At 37.3% G+C, this 24,954-nt stretch overlaps 2 protein-coding genes and 1 long non-coding RNA gene across 3 annotated transcripts; all 3 read left to right on the forward strand.

The window, feature by feature from the left end:
- Window positions 1-3,884: 3,884 nt before the first annotated feature.
- LOC130216669 (zinc finger protein 879-like) lies at window positions 3,885-10,866 on the forward strand. The gene is made up of 2 exons (XM_056448556.1): window positions 3,885-4,141; window positions 9,787-10,866. The coding sequence occupies exon 2, from the start codon at window positions 9,811-9,813 to the stop codon at window positions 10,864-10,866; it is 1,056 nt and encodes a 351-aa protein (XP_056304531.1). The 5' UTR covers window positions 3,885-4,141; window positions 9,787-9,810.
- Window positions 10,867-11,025: 159 nt separating this feature from the next.
- Window positions 11,026-12,934, forward strand: LOC130220669 (uncharacterized). The gene is made up of 3 exons (XR_008836216.1): window positions 11,026-12,417; window positions 12,532-12,767; window positions 12,877-12,934. It is a non-coding gene; the product is annotated as an uncharacterized LOC130220669 (long non-coding RNA).
- Window positions 12,935-15,616: 2,682 nt separating this feature from the next.
- On the forward strand, window positions 15,617-22,562 carry LOC130220662 (zinc finger protein 235-like). The gene is made up of 2 exons (XM_056452881.1): window positions 15,617-15,936; window positions 19,987-22,562. The coding sequence occupies exons 1-2, from the start codon at window positions 15,927-15,929 to the stop codon at window positions 20,991-20,993; spliced, it is 1,017 nt and encodes a 338-aa protein (XP_056308856.1). The 5' UTR covers window positions 15,617-15,926; the 3' UTR covers window positions 20,994-22,562.
- The last annotated feature ends 2,392 nt before the right edge of the window (window positions 22,563-24,954 follow it).

Below are 24,954 nucleotides of genomic sequence, written 5' to 3' on the forward strand. Positions count from 1 at the left end.
AGTAACTTTTTGAATTAAAATGTCAGTATGTGCAGTGGTGTAAAGTAACTAATTACAAATACTCAAACTACAGTAATTGAGTAGTCCTTCTCAGAAATTCTCATTTACTGAGTAGTTTTTAAATTGTGTATATTTACTTTCCCTTGAGTACATGTTTAGTGCTGTATCGGTACTTTTACTCTACTACTTTTCTTCAACCTGCAGTCACCACTTTATTATTTCTTGTCTATGGGGATTAGAAAAATCCGTCCTTTGATTCCTGTCCAATCAAATCACGCATAGAAGGTAAATTGCATCATATTGAACTACATCAAGACATGGACACTTTATTAATGCAGCAAACTGTTTGGAAGCGTTAAAAGTGTCCAAGAAGATGTCCAAAATCTTTACACACATTGACCTAGAGACTGTTTACGTGCATGTCACTGATGAGAAGATGATGGATGTTTACTGTATGATGACCAAAATGGCCTTGAACACCCAGCAAGCACAAGACGTCAACATGATGTCAGATTAACGTTGTACCCCAACGTCGTGGGGACGTTACATTTTGTTTGGAAATGAAAAACAGCTTGACGTCAGGCCAACGTCAATGTCCAACCTTAAATCAACCAAATGTCAACGTCTAATAATATCACAGCTTGATGTTGTGTGGACAATACCACTATGACATCTATCAGACGTTGGATTTTGGTTGCCATACCTGATGTATAAATGTCAGTTTTTGACGTCAACATGACGTTGGTTTAAGATGTTGGCTCGATATTGGATTTTGGTCACTTTCCAACAACCTAAAATCAACCAAATATCAATGTAATTTGATGTTACAGGAAATCAAAATAACGTTGTCTTTAGATGTTGGCTAGACACTGAATTTTGGTCACCTGACATCATGACCTAAATCTAACCTAATATTAGCGTCTTATGACGTTGTGTGCCTGCTGGGCAATAACTCAATGCACTACAGAATGTTACGTTTACAAACATTCACAAATTACATCTAAATGCATCAGCTTTTCACAGCATAATACTCACTACTCTTAAATTCTTTTGAAAGAGCTACTTTTTACTTATACTTTGAGTAATATTACTAGAGATACTTTTACTCTACTCGCACTACATTTTTAGTTAAGTAATGGTACTTTTACTTGAGTATGATTTTTCAGTAAACTTTACACCACTGATTATGTGTGGTATTTGCACATGCTTTCAGCTTCAACATTAATATTTACTGCAAAGGAGGGCCGTAGTTCACTGAAAAGCTAAGCAAACAGCTGTCAATATCACATGATGATATTGCATGTAATATTTTGGCTAGTTTGTCAAAGAACTGCGTCCGAAACCGCCTACTACTCAGTAGGTATTGCATTTGAATTTAAAAGTACTACTCAGTCATTAGAAAAGTACGTTCTATACAGTATGAATGTGAAAAGTATGAATGGAATTCGGACATACTACATCCGCCATTTTGTCATGGTCACGTGATCTACTTGCGTCAGTTGCGTCGCTTCACTTCCATTCATGAATTCTCTCGCGGGGCATCATTGGATAGCGCAGCATGCATGGGATGCACACTTCAGAATCTCGCCTGAAGTAGTAAGTCATCCGGGTACTTCTCACATACTGATTTTCGAATTCTATGAATTCGGACATACTACTCGGCTCGCATACTGATTTTAGCGCACTGTATAGTATGGAAGTATGTGGTTTCGGACGCAGCCTAAGTCTTTGTGTAGAAAACGCTGCTCCAGCTGAGCACAGGTGCTGGAGATTCACAGCTGATTACAGAGCCAGCTTTATAGAATAATGCCCAGGTGTTCAGGTGAGCCCTCTCGAGACTCGTGGAGATTAGTCTGTCACTTTCAGGAATCTACATGGTATAAATACCTTTGTGGTCTCACTGGCCCGGATGTATTTTTTTGTAATCCCCAAAGTTCGCTCATTGTAGGCTTTGCTAAGCTAACTGTAAAAACCAGTGTCTCCCTTTGCATTGAACTTTAAGCATTTAACATTCAGAGATGCTGTTTATGTTCACACAGCTACATCACACATCAGCTAAAGTTTAAAATATGATATCATAGTGGACCACCCCTTTACAACTCTGGCTGTGCATAGAGCCCATACAAGATTTACAGATTATACATCCGAAGAGGCGTAAGGTTTGTTTTATTGAATATTTAGTTAATTTATCATGTTTATTGTGAATTTTGAAGCGTATGTTTCAAGAAAACACATGTAAACTGCTAATGTATTTCTAATTACTCAGCTCAACTGTTATCTGTTCATGCAAATGATATTGTGCCATGGCAGTGTTTTCTTTTACATTATAGCTTCAAAATACAACGCGCTAGATCACTCTCTTTTAGCTTTTAAAATAGATTAACGATACTCTAATTGACCTTTCACTAAGCCACACCCAAAAACTGCCACCCATTAAGCTGCGGTCACACTGGGCTTTTCCTCCCATAGACTTCCATTCATACGCACGCGAATGCCAGACCGGAAACGCAGGGTCATGCGTTACAGGTGCAAAGTTCAAGCTTGGTGAACTCTGACCTGCAAAATCGCATCACTTGACTGCGTGAGACCAATCGAGGATCAAAACACGACCTCTCTGGACAGAAATTTAAAACATGGAGCAATCGCTGGCTTTTTTTAATGTCTAATCATCTTGTTTAATCCCGCCCCTTTTCGCAGCGCCAAGTGTGTTTCGCCCAGTGTGACCGCAGCTTCAATCGTGGCTTAGCACATCTCCGGTTAAGCCCTTGTCATAGTAATCATACCAATAGCAGTCATATTTCCATCTGTTTCAAGCTACGAATATTTGAAATGACATATCAACAGAACAAAACAGAGATGTGATCACAATCTGAGCGCTTGCGATCAATATACTTCACCCTGTAATGCATACTGCAGTCCTTTTTTGTCTGGCTTTCTCGGATATCTCACCGGCTTGCCAAAAATGACAAATTATATGCCTGGCAATGTCTGAGATCGGCGTATACACACTGTAATAGTCGGTGTAGCAACCGTAACTAAGGAGGGCGGGGCTTAGCGAAGGGTCAATTGGGTTTATATTTGTCCATGTTCAGCATACATGATGCTGTGTGTGTGTATGTGTGTGGGAGAGCGGCAGGTCAGAGCTCATTAATATTAACGACATAAACCATATATAGTCTGTAATGGACCTTCTGATTCTAGGGGTATTTTATGAAGTGATAAATAAGCTTATGAATCTGTTTCTGGAGATTTTTTTTACTTACCAAAGCCTAAACCTACTATGTAGATGTTAAAGTACAACTTATTAAATTAATCTGTATATGGCACCTTTAAAGCTATTTAAAGACCTATATATGACAGATGACAGTATCTCAATCAAAGATTGATGCTCACTGCAACTAGGTACTATTTAAGGGAATTATAGGTTACAACATTGTTGGAATATGATGTTGTCAAGCTTTTAAATCTGTAGTAGGCTACCAATATTGATAGATGGTCGATCGATGGAAAACCTGGAGCAGAGCAGTAGAAACTCTTACCGCTCCACTCACATACTCTGATGCTGTTGTGGAAAATTTTTCTAGTTCTAAACATTTCTTTCTATATTCAGGAAACAAAATAAGACTGAACAAAAATTATAGATTACTATAGTATGGTTAAAAACACTTTAGTATTTACTATAGTATTTTTACATGTGCTGTAAATTACACTTTTGTCTGTCCTATGATGAGTTGAACTAAAAGAAGTTGTATTTAAAGTATTTTGGTGGTTATTTATTTATTTATTGTCTGCTTAACATTGATTTTGAAATGATTAATTTGACTGAACCTGATTTCCTCCTGGAGCCCGGTTACCGCTGTAAGTCGCTGTTGCTGTGATTGTCCTCTAGATGGCAGTAGTACACAGCACACTGATAGCGGAGGCGCTGGAGTAAAAGCTCAGAACAAGCAACATTAAACTCGTGTTGAAGATGAGAAGAAACAAAGAGGCTACACTTCAGCTTTTATAAACTCTAGAGAGATTATTTAGCGAACACGACACAACTCCTGCCTTTATTCATTATATCCTGGCTCTTGACTGTCAATTCCTCTGTGAAAGCGATCAGGAATAGCGGACTTTTAACGTGTTCATATGTAAACAGGTAACGTTGTGTTTCTCTCCTTATTTATTAGTTCAGATTCCTACTTTCTCAATATTCAAGTGTTTTTCTCTCGGCTGTGTTCCTCTTCAGTGTCGGTTCCCGCGCTGTTTTCAGCTTTGTTTTTGCTTGGTTTTGGCCACTAACCTCTTCATTAAAGCTCTCGATGTAAAAGCTTCTCGCGGTAAAAGCACAGGTTATGATTCCTGTTTACTGTCACACATTCTTATACTTCAGGATTTGTCTGATCTTTATTAGCGGCAAATCAAATGCTGTGTTCACTAATTTCACCCTCATGGACAAATACTGGAGTCATTTATAGTAAATAGTGTAGTATAAATACAAAACACCCAACACTCTACTACATTTTCAACAACTATATTACAACACACCACAGTTTACTGCAGTAAAAACTCATGTTTACTACAGTATGCAGAGCATTTGATCATTTCACCATAGTTACTGCTTCAGCATTTAGTGGTAAATACTATAATAAATAAAGTACAATACACTATTATAGTATATTGGTTAAAAAACAGAATTATGGGTAACACCTTAATTAATTGGTATTACATATATTTTTTGTCAAAATAAAGGTTGGTTAATGCTTAAGTTAACGTTAGTTCATGTTAAATCTCTGCATTAATGTTAACAAGAACAACTTTAGATTTTATTAAGGCATTAGTAAATGTTTAACTATGATTAAGTATGAATAATTTTGTAAATCACTTATTTATTAATGTTAGTAAATACACTCAATTCAATTCACCTTTATTTGTATAGCGCTTATACAATGTAGATTGTGTCACAGCAGCTTCACATTAAAGGTCACAGTAAATAGGAACAGCGTAGTTCAGTTTTTAATGTTTAAATCCAGTTCAGTTTAGCTCAGTTCAGTGTGGTTTACTAATGGACTAACATTATTGTAAAGTATTACCGAACTATGAAATGTTAGATTTGTGAACAAAACAACAACAATGGGCTGTAAAATTGCTAACCTACAAATAAAAAAATTGTAATGTACTGTAAAATAGATTTTTAAAATAACAAGCTGTGCTTCAGAACATGTATAGAGAGCAGCTTATGTTTTTCTGTTTAATTTTATCATCATTTTGAGCAAGAATCAAGATTTGGTCAGTGTTTTATGCATTTTGCGCAGTTGTTCTTCACACTAAATTTCATTTCTGTATTTCACAGCATTATTTGCTGTAGGATAAATAAATTAAAACCTTTATTAGCTTTAACATGATTCACTTTAATTCAAACTGATGCTGATGTTTTGTTGTAATATTACAGTAGTATTAAAATTTATGTTGGTGGCAAAGTGACTGTAAAGAATCGTAATGGTGCATTGAAATTATATTCAGCAGTTGTCATGTTTGTTGCCTTCTGAATTTCACAATATTAAGCTTAAATTTAAAAAGACCTTATGCCTCTTTGCGTCGGCGCTGAATACATTTATAATCTGTATATCCTGCATTTTGCGTTCTGATGTGATGTAAGAGATGGCTGGCTTGGTGGATGTAATGCATCAGAGTTTCATTCATACTACTCGCATTCATGCTGCATAGAACATACTTAACAGACATGTAGTAAATTCATATTCAAATGTACTACCTACTCGCTACATACATCACGCATATTCCGCTCAATGCCAACGAAGCGTTTGTGTCGGGTAATTAGTCAGCTGTTCAGCAGTACCGGTTTCTACCAGCAGGTGGGAGTGGCACTGTTGGCAAACGGCAAGTGTTAAAAAAAATCCCGCCACTGCACCATCCATTGATTCAGTCATCATTCATTATTATGAGGAGCTGAAGCTGATGAGGTAATATTACAACATTTTAGCGAAACTGAATAGTTCTAACTACTGATAAAGCTTAGTAATTGTTTTTGCTGTAAAAAATGTGTGTAGTTTTGTTGAAAGAAAATAACTGTTATCATTAAAATGTGCATCATAAATGTAAATACATGCAAGTTAGTCAGAAAAACATAAATTGTAGCTTTCTAGATATGATATAGATATCTAGACATTTTTATCTAGATGATATAGCCAGTTATATCTCACATTCTGTAGTTAAATCACAGTGAGTTCATGCATCAAGCTTATTATTTTTATAGCTAACGTTACTGTAATATGCTATGCCAGTTAGCATCAGATTATAAATCCACTTTATTCCTATGAAAATACCTAATATGGCTGGAAGAACACATATAAACCATTTATTGTCGCAATAGTGTCAATGATCTGTTAAAGCCATTTTATGTTTATTCAGATCTTATTTTCATGCATTCAACTACAGCAATAGCTGGATGCCTTCATCCATATCAGGGATTTCTTACTACTTTTGTGAGGCATATATGGAATTTCTGCTCAAGCATGAATGAAAAACAGGCATTACATGCATTTAAAATGCCACAATGCCCACATCATCCTATTTTGAGAGAGACTGGAAAAAAACTCCCTCCAAAGAAGTTTGAAGTAAAGATATTTCTAGCATATAGATCTTTATTTTACTATTTTTGATGCAATTTTTATTATATTAAAATAGCCATTGATTATCAGTATTTTGCAAGGTATTGAATTTAGAAATTCCAGTATCTTGACAACACTACACCTCAGTTAATCACTCTGTCCAAATGTGTTTGGAGCTTTGTATCACATTGGATAACAACTCGCACTATAAAATAAATCATATTTTCAGATTTGATGACATGCAGAAAATTACAACATTTTTCATAAAACAAATAGACACTGCAAATCAGGAGGAAACAGGTGGCTCAAGAGGTACAGTATGATATGACTCATGACAGACTAGTAAATGAGAAGTGGGTTAATTTATCAATGTTGTTTTTCTTTTCTTTTTTGGTGTTACAAGTCACAGAGCTTCACAATTAATTGTTAAAGCTTTGTCAACTCAAAAACCTTTTATTATTAAATTCTTTATAATCATATTATTAGGATTAGAGTACCTTTTGAAAGTGATCCTCTAAACGTGACTGGAATGCTGCTATTAAAAGTTACTACTGAAAAATAAATTGTTTAATAAATGGGTTGAAATATATAAAGGACAAAGAACATGTATATAGTTCATACAGAGTGATAAAAGTTCAATAAATGCACTGTTCAATAAACGCATTGTTATTCATTCATTCATCATTTATAAAGTAATGTAACTGTCTTGCAACTAATTCATTTGGTGGTGGTGGGGGGGGGGGGGGGGGGGTGGTTGACTTCTTTGGGGCTAAGCCCCTTATCCCTTTCAACCCTAGCAATGCCCCTGCTCGAGAGTAGTAGCTGATTTCAGACACAGCCTTTGACTTTAATCTTCTTGCCATCTCCCATTTTCAAAATAGTCCCAGATAGTTTAATATAAGCTTAAACTTACAAAATAAGAGGAGGTGTTAGAGTTGTTGTAATCTCATTAGGAAACATTGTGGCCAATCAAAAACACAGCCTGAGGCATGCATAATAATCAGTCTGTGTTTTGTTCCGACTGGCCTGATTTACACCTGGGGTCCATTCTTTGTACGTAGATTGACCATATTTTATTGTGGTAAAATAAGCCTTTGCCTATAATATAAGCCACTTCTGATACCAAATGATCAACTAGAAGTCAAGTTATTTGTTGGCGACAAGAATTTTGTCAGGTAGAGTATGTTTAAATTAGAACACAATGCAGACGCACGCAGAGACTTTGCAGTAATGAGAATTTCATTAGAAAATGCAGTTAAATACGTAACAAATTCTCATGTTGAAATTACACATTGTACCTGGTAGAGAACTTAATTACCGCATAATGTTTTTTATATTACTAAATGATTAAGTTTTATATTTAAAATCGTAAGCCTTGTTGTTTTACTGCATTATAGACATGGGTCAGTCACTTCAGAGATATCAAATGCAGACATCGATCAAACCATAAACACTAGATGATATGATCATAAACACTAGATGAGATGATCATGAATCCATCCCTGCTGAGCAATGCATTATGCCAAGTTCAGACTGTGTGATTTTCAAAGTAGCCGTGTCACAGATGTTTTCACACTGCATGATTATCTGGGCTAGCGTTTTGCCGCTGCTTTGTTTACACTGCAAGATGGATCGGCGACAGGGGCTTTCACGTTGCATGACTGTACAATAGGAAGAATCGACGACAACTTCGTCCAAACTACATCTCACAGCCAAAAACACGTAGTATATATTTTGTTATTAACTACATAACGAGAAAGAAGCCTTTAATGGGGAAGAAAATGTTCATATTTGCTCACCTGGGTTTGAAGGGAATTAGCTATTTCTCCTCCACTTCCTTTTTTAACTTTCTGTGTGAAGCGTCAAACAGACACTGGTGCTCCTGTCAAACCTCCACTAGTTTTTCCTTCATTTCTTGGGTGCAAATAAACTGAAAATGAGCGCTTTTAACTTCTCCCTCAACCTCCCGCTGGCCTGCAGGTACACACACACACACACACACACACACACACACACACACACACACACACACACACACACACAAGTGAATGCTGCTTTCTCATTGGCTGTAGGTGATCGGCGATGTTATTTTCAGTCAAAGCTCATTTCACACGGCATGATTTAAATCGCCGACAGCTCCAGATATTTAACATGTCAAATATCTCATGGATGTCGGCGACATATCTGCGATTCTCTCATACTGTGTGATTGTCACTCACGTACACGAGCACCGATTTGCCTGTGCTTTCAGGCATTTGTCTGCGCTTTCTCAAAACCTGTCGGCGAATCAAACTCGGGGCTAAAATCATGCAGTCTGAACTCGGCATTATTGTCAATGCATGTTTAAATATGTGTAAAAGCACCTAAACTTTACGGTAATATGACTTCATTGAAATTATACAACAAGAGTTTTAAAAGGAATGATAGGAAGATCAGCGTACCTTGCTCATGGAATGAGATAATTCCTGAGGTCCACTGAACCTGAGAAGACCAAAACCACCAAAAGTGATCATGATTTCATGTAGTGGTTGTCTACTTTATCACAGTAGCCGAAAGAGAGTCAAGCTTTTCATGTAGCACCGTGATATCATCCGAACATGTGGAAAGAGAATGTTCCATATCCTTCACTGTACTTTTCAGTGTCGACATTTCAGTTTGGATTGATACCGTTGTGTTAGAGAATTCCGCCTTTATGGCTTGAAGTTCACTTTTGATGTTCGATATGTCATTGCCTTGCACGAACTGTAGTTTGGAGCAAAATATTTCTGCCAGATCAAGGTGTAGTGATGAAATTATTTCAGATTTAAGAGTCTGAATGTCGCCTGAAGCCGTATCGAGCTCAGTCTCAGTCCCCCCTCGCTGCCATATCATGTTCATCCCTGGATGAGTTGGCTGGTGCAGGCCTCTGCTGCGATGGCTGCACGTTAGCCCCTTTATTGCCTTTAGTTTTCATCTTCGTTGTACAGGATTAGTTTAAACTGAACTCCGTTAGGCACAATTATCTGCAGGCACTTGATATTAAGTAAAAATGTGCATTAATTCAGAACGATTCGCAAATTCTGCAGGACCTCCTAGAGAACAGGTCCTACTCCATAGCTCACCTAACCGGAAGTCCAGGGTTGTCTACTTTTATCTTTTTGTATAATTGAATTAAAATGCAGTATTTTTATTTCAGGTCTGATTGAGGAGAGAAATCAAGATGTCCAAACGAGAGAAAAAAAAACAATCATTCAAGACAAAAGACAGAAAATGTTTCACCTGCATTCAGTGTGGAAAGAGTCTGGCAAACAAAGAGAATCTCAAGAGTCACATGATGATCCACACTGGAGAGAAACCATTCACATGCTCTCAGTGTGGGAAGAGTTTCAGTCAATCAGGAAACCTTAAAAATCACATGAGGATCCACACTGGAGAGAAACCATTCACATGTTCTCAGTGTGGAACGAGTCTGGCAAACAAAGATACTCTCAAGAATCACATGAGGATCCACACTGGAGAGAAACCATTCACATGTTCTCAGTGTGGGAAGAGTTTCAGTCTATCAGGAAACTTTAATAATCACATGTTGATCCACACTGGAGAGAAAACGCACAAATGTGATCAGTGCTGCAAAACATTTTTGATGCTTTCAGGGCTGAAGAAACACCTTACAGTTCATGCAAAGGAGAAGCCTTATTCATGCTCTGTGTGTGGAAAGAGTTATAGTTGTAAATATAATTTTAAAAAGCACGAGAAGATCCACACCAGTGTGAAAGAGTACATGTGCTTTGAGTGTGAGAGAACTTTTTTTACATCTAGAGAATTAAAACGACATGAGAGCATTCACACTGGAGAGAAACCTTACAAGTGTTCACACTGCGACAAGAAATTCAGACTGTTATCACAATTAAAAATACATGAGAGGATTCACACTGGAGAGAAACCGTACAAGTGTTCACACTGTGACAAAAGATTCATTACATTAGGGGAGCTGAGAAGACATGAGAGGTTTCACACTGGAGAGAAACCATACAAGTGTTCACACTGTGATAAAAGATTCGTTACATTAGGGGAGCTGAAAAAACATGAGAGGATTCACACTGGAGAGAAACCTTACAAGTGTTCACATTGCGACAAGGCATTCCGTGTGTTAGAACTTCTGAAAAGTCATGAGAGGATTCACACTGGAGAGAAACCGTACAAGTGTTCAGACTGTGACATGAGATTCAGTCGTTCCGGAAATCTCAGAAAACATAAGAGAAGGACTCATGTTTGAGGTAAACCTTACCTCTGAAATGCAATCCGGCACCCATTTTGTCAGCTCCCCATTTTCAGATGGTAATGAAAAACATTTGTGCTTACCTATGGCTCGCATATACTCAACAAAATTAATAACGAAACACTTATTTTTGCTTCCAATTTTCATGAGCTGAGTTTAAAGATCTAAATTTGAAAGAAGAAAAAACATGCAGTGTTGCTGGTCCTCCAGGAACGTGGTTAAGAAACACTGATCTAAAGATTCTCTACCATTAGCCATCTCAAAAGGGGTTTTATAGACTATGACCATACATCCAACCGGCCTCACAACCCCATGACCATGTGTAACCACACCAGCCCAGGACTTCCACATTCAGTATCTTCTCCACTAAGATCAGGGGTGCTCAAAATCAGTCCTGGAGGGCCGGTGTCTTGCAGAATTTAGCTTCAACTTGCCTCAACACACCTGACAGGAAGTTTCTAGAAGGCCTAGTTAAAGCTTGATTAGCTGGTTCAAGTGTGTCTAATTGGGTTTGGAGCTAAACTCTGCAGGACAAAAGCCCTTCAGGATCGAATTTGGGCACCCCTGACCAAGATGGTCTGAGATCATTCAAATGGACAGCTGCTGCAACAATCAGTTAACAGAACCAAAGAATTTCCACACAGACTGTTAGAAATCAACTCAAGGAAGCTGATCTGCATGCTCAGTATCCTCATTAATATTTGACTGTGCAAATGCTCACATTCGATGGCGCCTAGTGCTTTGGAGAGGAGTTCTCTTCACAGATGAACTCTGGTTTTCACTGTACTGGGCAAACTGGCAGACAACATGTGTGGTGTCAAGTTGGTGTAGGTGTGCTGTGGTCAAAGTGGTATGGTACATACCTGTCAACCCTCCATTTTTTTCCAGAATTCTCCCATATTGGACTATTCTATACCTCTATCATCCCGTTTAAGTATTTCCCAGTATTTCTCCCACATTTTAAATCTTTCTATAAAGAAATTCCCACTATACACATATGTTTGCTACTTCCACCTGCAGGCAGATCATTCACTTGACCGGCAAACAAGAAGAATAGTAGAAGACAAAATAGTAGTAGAAGAAGAAAAAATAGTTGTAGAAGAAAATAAACAAATAGCAGTAGAAGAAGAACAGCATACCAATGATGGCGGAACGCAAGAGTGTTGACCTTGGAGTGCCTCTTAAAAAAAGGTGAAAATGTTGTGTAAATATCTCTACCAGTGGGAGGAGGCTTTCTCATATATATAACGAAGAGCAAGTTCGGGACATGTCACGCTTATAAAAATTGTTGTACAGACTTTAGTATATCGCCCGAGGAAAGAGTTATTGAGCCAGCACGAGAAGTCGTCAAAACATAAGTGTGCCCAAGAGGCGCATAAAACTGCGCAGCCGATTACTCAGTTCGTAATAGTACATTCCGAGGCTAATCAAGTGACCACAGCAGAGATCAAAATGGCAGTGTGCCAAAAACAATATATCCTTAAGTTTTTGTGACTGTAGCTCGAAAGTACTCCGCGGGAAAACCAAAAGCCACACAGCTTATCAAAGGTAAGATATAAACTTAAAATGTGTGTTGCTTTTAAAATTATCAGGACAACCTAAATGAATACTTCATTATGTTCCCTTGGTGTAATCTAAAGTTACTGGACACTTTCTTAACAGGTGCCATAGCTGTGGACCTTGATGAAAAAGTAGTAATGATGTGCAAATCTCAGCCTTTTTCATTGTTGCGCAACGAGTCAAACTACAGAAAAACTAACAAAGAGTTTGTCAGAGGAATGAGGAATGCCAAAGTTCGTGAACTGATAAGCCATCTCAGTGATCCAGTTATAAAGATGTACTTCATGTTCCTGAGTGTTGCCCTTAAGCCTTTGTCTGAATTTACGATTGCATTTCAGGTGAGTGTCATGACCTTCTTGGATAATGTCAGTAATATGTTAATAATTGCATGTTAAAATGCATTGTTTTGCTTGTTTTATTGTGGCTATGTATACTGTCCACAGTCAGAGGGAGTGCAGATTCACAGGCTTGAAGAGATGTCCAGGCTGATCAGGCGTTTTTTTTTTTTCTCATACTAGCTACAGCCATCTTGGATGTGCCTCTAAGGGAGGTGAACTATGGTGAGGGACATCAGTTGGCAGATGAAGACCTCTTCAGTGGAGCAGAGACAATGGAATTGACGGGAAATGCAGAGCTTCCTTGTAATCTGAATTCTGTACATTATCACTTTACGCTTCTGAACTGTCGGTCAATATCGGATAAAGCCTCTTATCTTAATGAAATCGTCACTGACAATAAGCTTGACATTTTTCTTCTCACTGAAACCTGACAAGCTCCGGCTGTTTTCTCCAGTTAAATCTTCTTGCACCTGATGTATATCAGTATCTCGCCTGTCCCAGACTGCATGGCAAAGGGGGTGGTCTTGCCGGGGATTTATCGGGACAACATTCGACTGAATCAACTTGACTTTCACAACACCAATTCGATTGAATATATGGTTATCGAAGCCGACTGTCTCACAATTATCCTTCTCTACCGTCCTCCTAAAGCCATGTCCTGCTTTTTTTCTGAACTTAGTGAACTGTTATCCCTGGCTTGCTCCCTGTCATCTCCTATCCTCCTGCTTGGCGACTTCAATAGCTCTCATCTTAATGCTTCTTGCTCTAGCACCACCCAGTTACTGTCTGTTTTTGAATGTTTTAATTTGACTCAACATGCTTGCTTTCGGCGATGCAGTGGCGCAGTAGGTAGTGCAATGTTATATTCGTTGTTTTCTATTCTCTTCCTAAATTATCTCCAGAAATCAATGATAATCTCATATTATTAACATCACATACCGTTAAAAAAAACCTGATCGAACTAATTTATAAGACTGTGCCTATCCATATGATAAATACTAATCATTTTCAGGTCTTTGTTAATGATTGCTATACATACAGCATATTGTAGTATTAGCATGAACTGATAAACTAATAAATACTTTAGTTTTTACTACAGTAAACTGGTGCATTGGAGTGTGTGTGTGTGTGTATGTATGTGTATATATATGTATATGTATGTGTATATATATGTATGTGTATATATATGTATATGTATGTGTATATATATGTATATGTATGTGTATATATATGTATGTATATGTGTGTATATATATATGTATGTATATGTGTGTATATATATATGTATGTATATGTGTGTATATATATATATGTATGTATATGTGTGTATATATATATAGTTTGATGAACTGGATGAGCCTGACTGTCAGTGAATGTCAAATGACAACATCCCTTACCTTAAAACTTTGTGCAATATAAGAAAAAGAAAACACAATGTGCAGTCGGAAGTGTAACATGCATTCATAACGTGTTTTTGCACAGTGACGCTACTTTGAATGAGTCCGATTTACTATGCATTAAACGGCATTTCACACAGGACAGAGTTAAGATGCTGTTATTTTATCCCACGTAGATGCTATGAGGATAAACAAGAGACCAAGACCTTGAGTATGGTGAGAATGAATGAATGAATGAATGACAGCTTCTAAAAGTGTCTGAGAGGCATCCCCTTTTAGCCCAGTAGACCTATGTGTTTTATTTGCTAATTTAAGCTATTTTCTAAAAGGTAAATATAATATAAATAAACTACATTATTTAAATTACTTCATAATATATATATATACAGCTGATAAGCTTTTGATATTAATGGGCAATGGACAGGTATTAATGTTTCACAATGTTTTGCACTACATTATTTGAATCTACCAAGTTTAGTTTGAAATGTTTACAATGTTTACATTGTTCTACTTACATTAAATCTAAATCCCAAATATCAGAAATGACAACAGATAAAGATTTTATGTCAGTTTTAATTTTATTGATTAATGCACATGACCGATTTCATTCATTCATTTTCCTTCTGCTTTTTTTCCTGGTTTATCACAGCGGAATGAACCGCCACTTATTTGACAGGTGGATATATTTTAAGTTTCAGGTGGTTTGTGTTATGTTTGGTAAAATAATTTCTAATGGCATCTTCATTTTCAACTAATTACACTGTCTTGCCCCAATAGGTGGATTTAGAGGGTTTTGCTTAAAAAGCAGAAATGGATTGTCGGCGCTAGTGGTGTAGCGATTAGTGTGTTGACACATGCACTCCGGTGCTCATGGCGACCCGAGTTCGATTCTGCTTTGCGATCTTTTGCTGATCCTTCACTGCTTTCCTGTCAGTTCTGTCTACTTTCCTATCCATATAAAGGCGAAAACCCAGAAAAAAATTATTATGAAAAGCAGACGTGGATTTAGCTGGTCTTGACGCAAAAGAAAATTTACTTTGTTTAAAAAACAAAACAAAGAATCGTCTAAAGTGACATTTAAAAAAAAAAAAAGTTATTTTATTTACTAACTAATAACCTTATCATTATATAAAATGAAGCTTCAGAACCTAATCAGAGGAGCCTGATAGAAAACTCTCATTTACAAGAAAAGAGGTCTGATGGATTTAGAGATTTTTGCATCTGAACTCTTTATATATATATATATATATATATATATATATATATATATATATATATATATATATATATATATATATATATATATATATATATATATATATATATATATATATATGAACACACACACACAATTGGGTAATATAGTTTTATCAACAACAGATTCATGTACTTTACTATAGTAAAAACACCATATAGTGTTTACTCATATTTTTTCATGTGTGTACTTCTATTTGACATGTGTGAAGGTTTTTGTCTTAAAATGTCTTTTAGTCACAATTATAGAGTTTTATGTTCTTTATCGGTTGTTTGTGCTCTGCAGATGATGTTTTCTCTCAAATGAAAGGGGATGTGGCGATTAGTGGATGTTGCTGTTATTGTCCTCTAGATGGCAGTAGTTCTGAGCACACAGTAAGCAGAGGCATTATCCGAGTAAAAGCTTCAGCTTCTTCTGCCAGACTGTTTATCTGACGGACACTTGTCTCAACTGTAAATTCCTCTACAAAAGCGATCAGCAACGCTAATATTTCAGCTGCTATTTTATATGCAAACAGGTATGTTTCTTTCCTTATTTATCAGTTCATACTGTCAGTATCGTACGATAAAGGGATTAAGATGCAAATGTCACGCTATCCTGACTGAATTATAACCCTGACTGAAAACAAGTTAAACAATAAGCTAAGCTATATTAAGTTACTTAAGATTTATTCTTTGTCTTTATTACTGTACTCGTAGCTCAAGTTCGCCCATTCAGACACTGGAACTACAAACACTTTAATCATAAAACAAAAGTATCCATCTGGAGCTCTTCAATGGACTCTTAAAGTTTTGTGGCGACTGGTAAACCAACATGAAGGTGCTTTACTGTCACCTGCCGGACTGGGGTGTGAAGCACTGATGGGCATTTTAGTTCCGTAAAGAAGACTGTTAAATTACTTTTCCTAATAATAACAACAACAATACTAATTTAAATAATGAAACTACTCAATCCTGGGGGTGGGGTGGGGGTGGGAAGGGCCGTTTAAACAGTGCAAACACTTCTAATAACCCCTAAATGACATATCCCTGCTGAAAAATCCAGCTTAAACCAGCCTAGGCTGGTTGGTTTTAGCTGGTCAACCAGGCTGGTTTTAGAGGGGTTTTGGCCATTTCCAAGCTGGTTTCCAGCCATTTCCAGACTGGTCTTAGCTGGTCAGGCTGGGTGATGACCAGCTAAAACCAGCTTGACCAGCCTAGCCTGACTGGGAGCCCAGCCAAAACCAGCTATGTCCAGCTTAAACCAGGCTGGTTTTAGCTGGATTTAGCTTGTCATTTTTCCAGCCTGACCAGTTAAGACCAGGCTGGAAATGGCCAAAACCCCTCTAAAACCAGCCAACCAGCCTAGGCTGGTTTAAGATGTTTTTTTTTAGCAGGGATATTAGAAGGTTCTGTATGAATATCTGAAAACGATCCTTAAATACAACCTGTATATAATGTTGATAGTACATCCATCTGTAAATATCACCATAGTTTTTCTATAACTGCACTTTATAACTTATACCTGTATCCTGCACTTGCTGCTATTGCACTGCTGGTTAGACCTAAACTGCATTTCGTTGCCTTGTACTTGTACATGTGTAATGACAATAAAGTTGAATCTAATCTAATCTAATCTAAATGCATTCGCTTGTTATGTTAAATTAATTTAAATTACACGTCCCATTCATACCCAACCTTAAATCACTGAACTCTCTGTTTAACAGTTCCAAGTAAACTGTTTTGTGTGACATTCTCATAAAATCTCTGTGGTTTTGAAGCTAATATCTTTGTTCTTAATTGATCTTAGCCCTGGCAATTATGTTGATCTATTTTGTATTATTATATTATTTCCTTTCCTGTTTATATTCTTTAGCAGCCAGTCAATATGATGCTTTACGTCTATGGAAGAATGAGTTAATAAAGACAGAGAATGTGTAACCTCATATTCATCAAAAGATGGTTTATGTGCATGTAGCGCCACTGGTCTGACCATTGTGTCGCTGGATCCGAGGAGTGAGGTTTACTCTATCACCAGCTGGCTTCTGTTACATAGGGGCAAATATAGATGACCAAAACATCATTTACTTATTTTACTCATACTCATTTTAGTACTTATAATGTCCAAGACACTGATATTAATATTAAATGCTACTTTTGTGCCTTTCTTAGCCTTTTTTTTCTCGGGTTAAAAATCTTAAATTATTCCATCTCCACCTGCTGGTGAAAAGCAGCTGGCGATCTTTAATCTGCGCTCTATTGCTTTTCCTGCAGTTCCCGATGTGATGTCGAATTCTAACAGTCGAATTTGAGCCAGGGCGACGCAGTGGCGCAGTAGGTAGTGCTGTCGCCTCACAGCAAGAAAGTCGCTGGTTCAGTTGGCGTTTCTGTGTGGAGTTTGCATGTTCTCCCTGCGTTCGCATGGGTTTCCTCCGGGTGCTCCGGTTTCCCCCACAGTCCAAAGACATGCAGTACAGGTGAATTGGGTAGGCTAAATTGTCTGTAGTGTATGAGTGTGAGTGAGTGTGTGTGGATGTTTCCCAGAGATGGGTTGTGGCTGGAAGGGCATCCGCTGCATAAAACAAATGCTGGATAGGTTGGTGGTTCATTCCGCTGTGGTGACCCCAGGTTAATAAAGGGACTAAGCAGACAAAGAAGTGAATGAATGAATGAATTTGAGCCACTGAATTCATGGAAGCGAATATTTGAACTGAAATAAAATGAACTGAAAATTGCCTTTTGAATATTATACATCGTATTTTTAAAGGGTATTGAATATTTTGTAAGTGAAACCTGAAAATTGAATATGAATTATTGAATTTACAAGTACGAAAACATGTTCGAAATGTTTTTAGTTGAAATAATCACAGCTTAAATAAACAGAAATGTTAAATTTCAGGACCTAAAAATACAAACCCTGCAATTCAAGTCATTAAATGGAAGAACTTGTTAATACAGTGTATTATTTCTTTCAGTTTGTGCTATACAACAAGCTTTTTAATTCAAAACTTTTGGCATTGATTTTGTTCCATAGTTGACTGTTAACCATTAACAGAATGACAAAACTCGATAAAACTTTGAAGCTTTACATTGTTAGATACATTTAGACTCTCAGCTGTAAGGGTAAATACAGAAAAGCCTAGCTGTGCATAAGCATAAAAAAATGGCATAAACTGTAAACGTGATGACTCATACACAAAATATGGCTTGATGTAATCCACTGAGAGCAGACCACAGTGAACACTGCGCTTGAAGATTTGATCAATAGATTGAAGAACTGAAGCCATTTCAACTCAACTGACATCTCACAAAAATTAATCCAGAGCATGAATGTTGCAATTGAAAGTGTTTTAAGTAAAGTTGTTAATTTGAGGGGTTTTTTTTGCATCGTTTTTATTTTTTGGAGGTCCCCAAAAGAATTTGCTCTACACAAAGGGGCCCTCGGCTGAAAAAGTTTGCAAACTACTGGTTTAACTGATACTATTAATCAGTTACAAACCCTTTCAATTAACTATTAATTATTAATTTTTATTAATATATTATTTTGAGCATTCCTACACCAAATCAGTGTACTATGTTTGTAACAACGAAACTTGCGACCTTAGTTGGCTATTGATGGTTTTCGGAAATGCACACCAGAGTGAGAGGTGGCCGTAATGCTCCAAAATGTTCGTTGTCGACTTCTGTAAAACAGGTAGTAGAAGAAATCGCCATTCTCACCATCATATGGATTTATTTTCATTGGCTAGACATCGGCCTCACAGCTCTGTAAATATCGGTGCCGTCACTATTGATCCGCGATCTGTTAATGTAGCTTGTGTGGACTCTACTGCGCTACTTGACTAAAAAAAAGATAGCTTGTTACTGAAAATTATGTAGAACAGGGGTGCCCAAACTCGGGCACTCATATCTCTCAGATGGACAATTCTTCATCTCTGTTAAGGATTTTCGGTCACCCGCTGTCCCCCTGCAGCGAGGTGTTCCCCAGGGATCTGTTCTAGGCCCACTATTATTCACAATATACCTAATCCCACTTGGTCTGATTTTACAACATCGTGGTCTAAACCATGGGTGTCCAAACTCGGTCCTGGAGGGCCGGTGTCCTGCATATTTTAGTTCCAACCCCAATTAAATACACCTGAACCAGCAAATCAAGCTCTTTCTGTGTATACAAAAACTTCCAGGCAGGTGTGTTAAAGGAAGTTGGAGCTAAACTATGCAGGAGGACTGAGTTTGGACACCACTGATTTAGAAAGTAGCGGCGCTACCGCCATGCTACTGAGAAATGCAGTTAAGCTAGCCTCACTACTTCTAACGATGGTACTACCCAATACTAGTAATTCCTTCAACCCACCAGCCAAACACTAAGCATAGTCACTTTAGGACAAAGTGTGAGAGAAAGTGAGACCAGCAGTCCTTGCATGCATGGAATATTGCACAACATGACAAGTTTTGTTTGCTACACAACTAAAACGTGCTAGATACAATGCAGTTTTTCATTGGGAGTTGTAGCATTATTAGATTTCATGTAGTTTTTGTGTACCTTGTCTTTTAAGGCATTTATTTAAAAGGCAGTCTTTTTATTTCAGGCTTGATGGAGGAGACCCAGTATCATGTCAAAACAAGGGAAACTCACTCACCGAAGAGAAAAGACAGAAAATGTGCCACCTGCCCTCAGTGTGGAAAGAGGCTGGCGCACAAAGACAGTCTCAAGAATCACATGAGGATCCACACCGGAGAGAAACCATTCACATGTACTCAGTGTGGGAAGAGTCTGGCAAACAAACAGAGTTTCAGGAGTCACATGAGGATCCACACTGGGGAAAAGCCATTCACATGTTCTCAGTGTGGGACGAGTTTCAGACAACTAGGAAACCTTAGTAGACACATGATAATCCACACTGGAGAGAAAACACACCAATGTGATCAGTGTGGGAAAACATTTCTGTTGGCTTCAGCGCTGAAGGTTCATCTTAGAGTTCATACAAAGGAGAGGCCTTATTCGTGCTCTGTGTGTGGAAAGAGTTTCTCACATCAAGATAGTTTAAGAAGACATGAGAAGATCCACACCGGTGTGAGGGAGTACATGTGCTTTGAGTGTGAGAAGACCTTTTGTACGGCTGAAGAATTGAAATCACATGAGAGGATTCACACTGGAGAGAAACCTTACATTTGTTCGCTGTGCAATAAGAGATTCAGTCTGTCAGGACATCTGACAACACACCAAAGGATTCACACTGGAGAAAAACCCTACAAGTGTTCACTCTGCAACAAGAAGTTCAGTCTGTCAGCACATCTGAAAATACACCAGAGGATTCACACTGGAGAGAAACCGTACAAGTGTTTACTCTGCGACAAGGGATTCCATTTTTCAGGACAACTAAAAAACCACGAGAGGATTCACACTGGAGAGAAACCCTACAAGTGTTCACACTGCGACAAGAGATTCAGTCAGTTAGGACATCTAAACATACACCAGAGGACTCACACTGGAGAGAAACCTTTCATGTGTTCACACTGCGACAAGAGATTCAGTCAGTTAGCACATCTGAAAATACATGAGAGGATTCACACTGGAGAGAAACCTTTCGCATGAGATCAGTTGTTGTATCTTGAGGAACACATGAAAATCCACACGGTAAAGAAACGCCTACACAGCGTGAACTAAAGTATGTGAAAAATACTGTGTAACCAGACCTGCCAGTGACATGAGAATATATACCAGACAATTATACTACTGATTGGTCGTTCTTAAACAAATTGTTAATTTGAACAGATCTTTTATATTACTGGAGAACGATGAGTCCTCTCGAGGAGTGATTTGTCCATTGTGCAGATGAAGGAGAAGATTAGTTCATTTTTCAGGTCTTCTATCATGAAAGACAGAAGCCAATCATATGCAGTCAGAGCCCGAAAAAGATTTGATCCAGTCATCTTTCAAGTCTCGGTTTGCCAATTTAATGGAGCTTAATACGCATCACAGCAGCTTATATCCACAATAAACGCATCAGTTTGAGGTAAAAATATATCATATATTTGATCAAAGTACTTTAATATTTCAGAATGGTGTCTCTCAAATGTCCGGTTCTCCCCAAAACAAAAGTTCAAGTTCATTTATTTATAAAGCACATTTAAAAACAGTCACAAGACTGACCAAAGTGCTGTACGTAAGACAAAGTAAAATAAAGAGACAAATGATAAACACATAAAAATAAGCCAAGAGAAACGACTGAATAAATTTAAAGATGAAGCAGTAGAAAACACTAATAAAATAATATTAAAAGGCCAAGCTGAATGGGCAGTGTTAACAAATTAGTGACTTTCTCGCTATCTTTAGCGACTTTTCAGACCCCCTTAGCAACAAATAAAAAAAAGTGACTAGCAACAAATCTAGCGACTTTTTTGGATGTTACTGGAGATTTTTAAAGACTCTCATTAGGGTTGGGTGATGTCGACCATTTTAGCATTGTACGATGTCTAATGTAAAACATCTAAACATTTAACCTACACATAAGCTTATATTATTATTGGGTAACACTTTAGTTTAGGTCACAATTCATGCTATTAACTACTGACTTATTACCTGCCTAATATTAAGATATTAACTGTTTATTAGTAGTTATAAAGTATGATTTTATCCTGCATCCCTGATGCTACCTAAAACCTAAACCCAGCTTCTACCTTATTAACTGCACCGTAATACCCAACAGCCAACTTGATCAAATGAAATGAGTGTAGTTAACTCAAAATTTACTGAAAGTTAATTCTACTCACTAGATAAGAGTTTTGAACTCAGTGTTGAAGGTAATGAGTTAATTAAACACCTCAATACTTCGACTTAAATGGAGTAAGTTCACAGTACTTGTATAGATTAGTTTTTAACTTAAATGGTTTGTAGCAATCGGTGTCCTCAAACGGTTTGGGTTGCCTTAACTTGTTGGGTTTGACAGTACTCAGTTGGTTTGAGTTTTCTTCATTTATCAGGTTTTACTGTGCTCAAATTGCTTTGTTTACTCAAATGGATGAAGTTCACAGTACTCATAAGGATTAGTTTTTGAACTTAAAGGGTTTGTTGCAATCAGTTTCCTCAAATGGTTTGAGTTACCTTAACTTTTTGGGTTTTACAGTGCATTAATAAGCAGCTAATTGGTAGTTTATTAAGCTAGTAGTGTTAGTTAATGGTTTGTTAATACAGTGAATTGTGACCTAAACTAAAAGGGTTACCTTATTATTGTTGTTTTACCATATGTTTGAGAACAACAATAATAATAGGCTGCTCATATTAACCTTTATTTTACGTCTACAGAATCGTGAGAAAATCGTGATCTTGCATACCTGTCAACCCTCCCATTTTTCTCGGGATTCTCCCGTATTTTACAGTTCTATCTCGCTATCATCTCATAAAGGTTTTTTTTTATATATTTTCAGTCTTTCTCTGAAGGGTGCCAAATAAACATTAAAGAGCCGAGCCTCCCTATACGCAACCCATACCGCCGAACCACCAGGGGGTGCCCCTTGCTCTTAAATGAGCCTGTTCTGTGCTTTTGCTTTGTTTAGGCATGAAAACACTTTGAAATAAATATAAAAACGGCGGGATTCCCTTTCCTTTTCATTACAGGTGCCATGTCCCCTTTATATGCAATCCTCAAAACAGTCATATAGCGGTGCGTGACTGTCAGCTGACGCGCTCCATAGTAATAGACACTAGCTGCGTCTCAAATGGTACACTATGCACTCATGCACTTACATACTCAACAGCATAGTATATGATTGTAGTATCGTCCCAAATTTTTTTTTTACTAAGCGGAAATTCAAACCGTTTCCCAGATGACATTTGACGGACTTCAAATCAGTGAAATAAATGACCAAGCTATCAAATAATACCTGCCATGAGTATAACCGCATTCACCATCGGGAGGCGCTATAATCACTCTCGTAGAAGAATTTTGCTTTCACAATCCAAAATAAATAAAGTTATCCAACATGTGCGCCCGATAGCGCCGCCCCTTCTGCTACGTGAGCAAAACTGGGGTTGTTGAGTGCGTGAAGTGTCCATCATTACATACTTAATATTACCAGCTGAATGAGTGCGGATAATTAAAGTGCACTTATTATTGTTAGAGTTTTCAGTGTAAACGCACTACTTGCACTATTTATACTACAAAATGGCGTAAAATATTGCACAAGTATGCGATTTGGGACGCAGCTCCCTAACGGATTCTGTACACGCGATTTGAAGCGGAGTGAAAGTCTGGGTTTTGGGTGCATGTTTAAACAGACATAGAGACATAATTAATAATAATAATATCTAAAGATGTCGATCTTGGTGGCGTTTTTTTAGACACCACGAATTTCGTCCTAAATGAGCATAAAAAATTAGGAAAGCAACGAAATGCTTTCATTATAACGTTAGATCTGTGCATTTTTAGTGACACCTGTTATTTAATGTAATCAAACGAAATAAATCTAAACAAATGAGAGATTAATTCATTGCTCTTTCATCAGAATGTGTAAGTTATACAGAGAATCAAGCTATCAAATCTCAATAGCCGTTTCTTCAATTTCATTATAATAGCTATTAATTTTAATTAACTGAACTGCTTGCTAATGTATTTGCTGCTAATGTATACTATTTTTTTTTTTTTTTTTTTGTAAATAATGCCGATTATACATATTATTGACTATTTAACTGTTAATTTACAATGAAACGGCTCTAAATGAACTGTTTAGTAATTTGGGGATTTTTTAAAGGCACGGGGTGGGGGGAATCCCTTATTATGGGGGGGCATATGCCTTATTTTCACATCCCAATGTTGACGGGTATGATCTTGATTTTAAGCAAAATAACTCATGATTCTAATTTTAGCCAGAATCGTGCAGCCTTATTGCCACTTTTTGCACAACACATGGACATGACCTCAATCATTTATGGTGATGCAATATATATCGCCATATATCTCTATCTCTGTTGGAGGTGTCAGTGTCAGTATGGTTAAAGAAAAACACGACCTTTTACTTTGCACTATTTTGTCAACATTTATTATTTATTTATTTAACATTTGCATTTTCATATTCTGATTCCAATGGCTAAAGATTAAACTGTTTATATCAGTGTTTCCCAACCCTGTTCCTGAAGGCACACCAAAAGTCCACATTTTCAACCTCTCCCTAATCAAACACACCTGAATCAACTTATCAGAACATCAGAAGAGACTCCAACACCTGAAGTTAATGGGTCATCCAAAAGGGAGACATCCAAAATATGTACTGTTGGTGTGCCTCCAGGAACAGGGTTGGGAAACACTGGTTTAAATGACTATAGTTAAATGAAACATTCACAAGAATAAAATATGATGTGGTCTCTGAAAGAGTGTCCTTGCATTGTGATGATATTATCATTCTGCCGTTATATAACGAGTGGCATAAAATGGTCTTAAAATGAAAATAATATCATTTATGGAAATATATTTTGGTGCAATATTACAGTTGAAGTCAGAATTATTTTCTGTTTATTTTTTTCCCCAATATCTGTTTAACGGAGAGCAGATTTCTTCAAC

Source organism: Danio aesculapii, chromosome 3, assembly GCF_903798145.1.
Source record: "Danio aesculapii chromosome 3, fDanAes4.1, whole genome shotgun sequence".
In the NCBI taxonomy this organism is placed as follows: Eukaryota; Metazoa; Chordata; class Actinopteri; order Cypriniformes; family Danionidae; genus Danio; species Danio aesculapii.

What these genes read in the sequence shown, in the direction of transcription:
- LOC130216669 (XM_056448556.1), top strand. Translation starts at nt 9,811, where the DNA reads ATGTCCAAACGAGAGAAAAAAAAACAATCATTCAAGACAAAAGACAGA.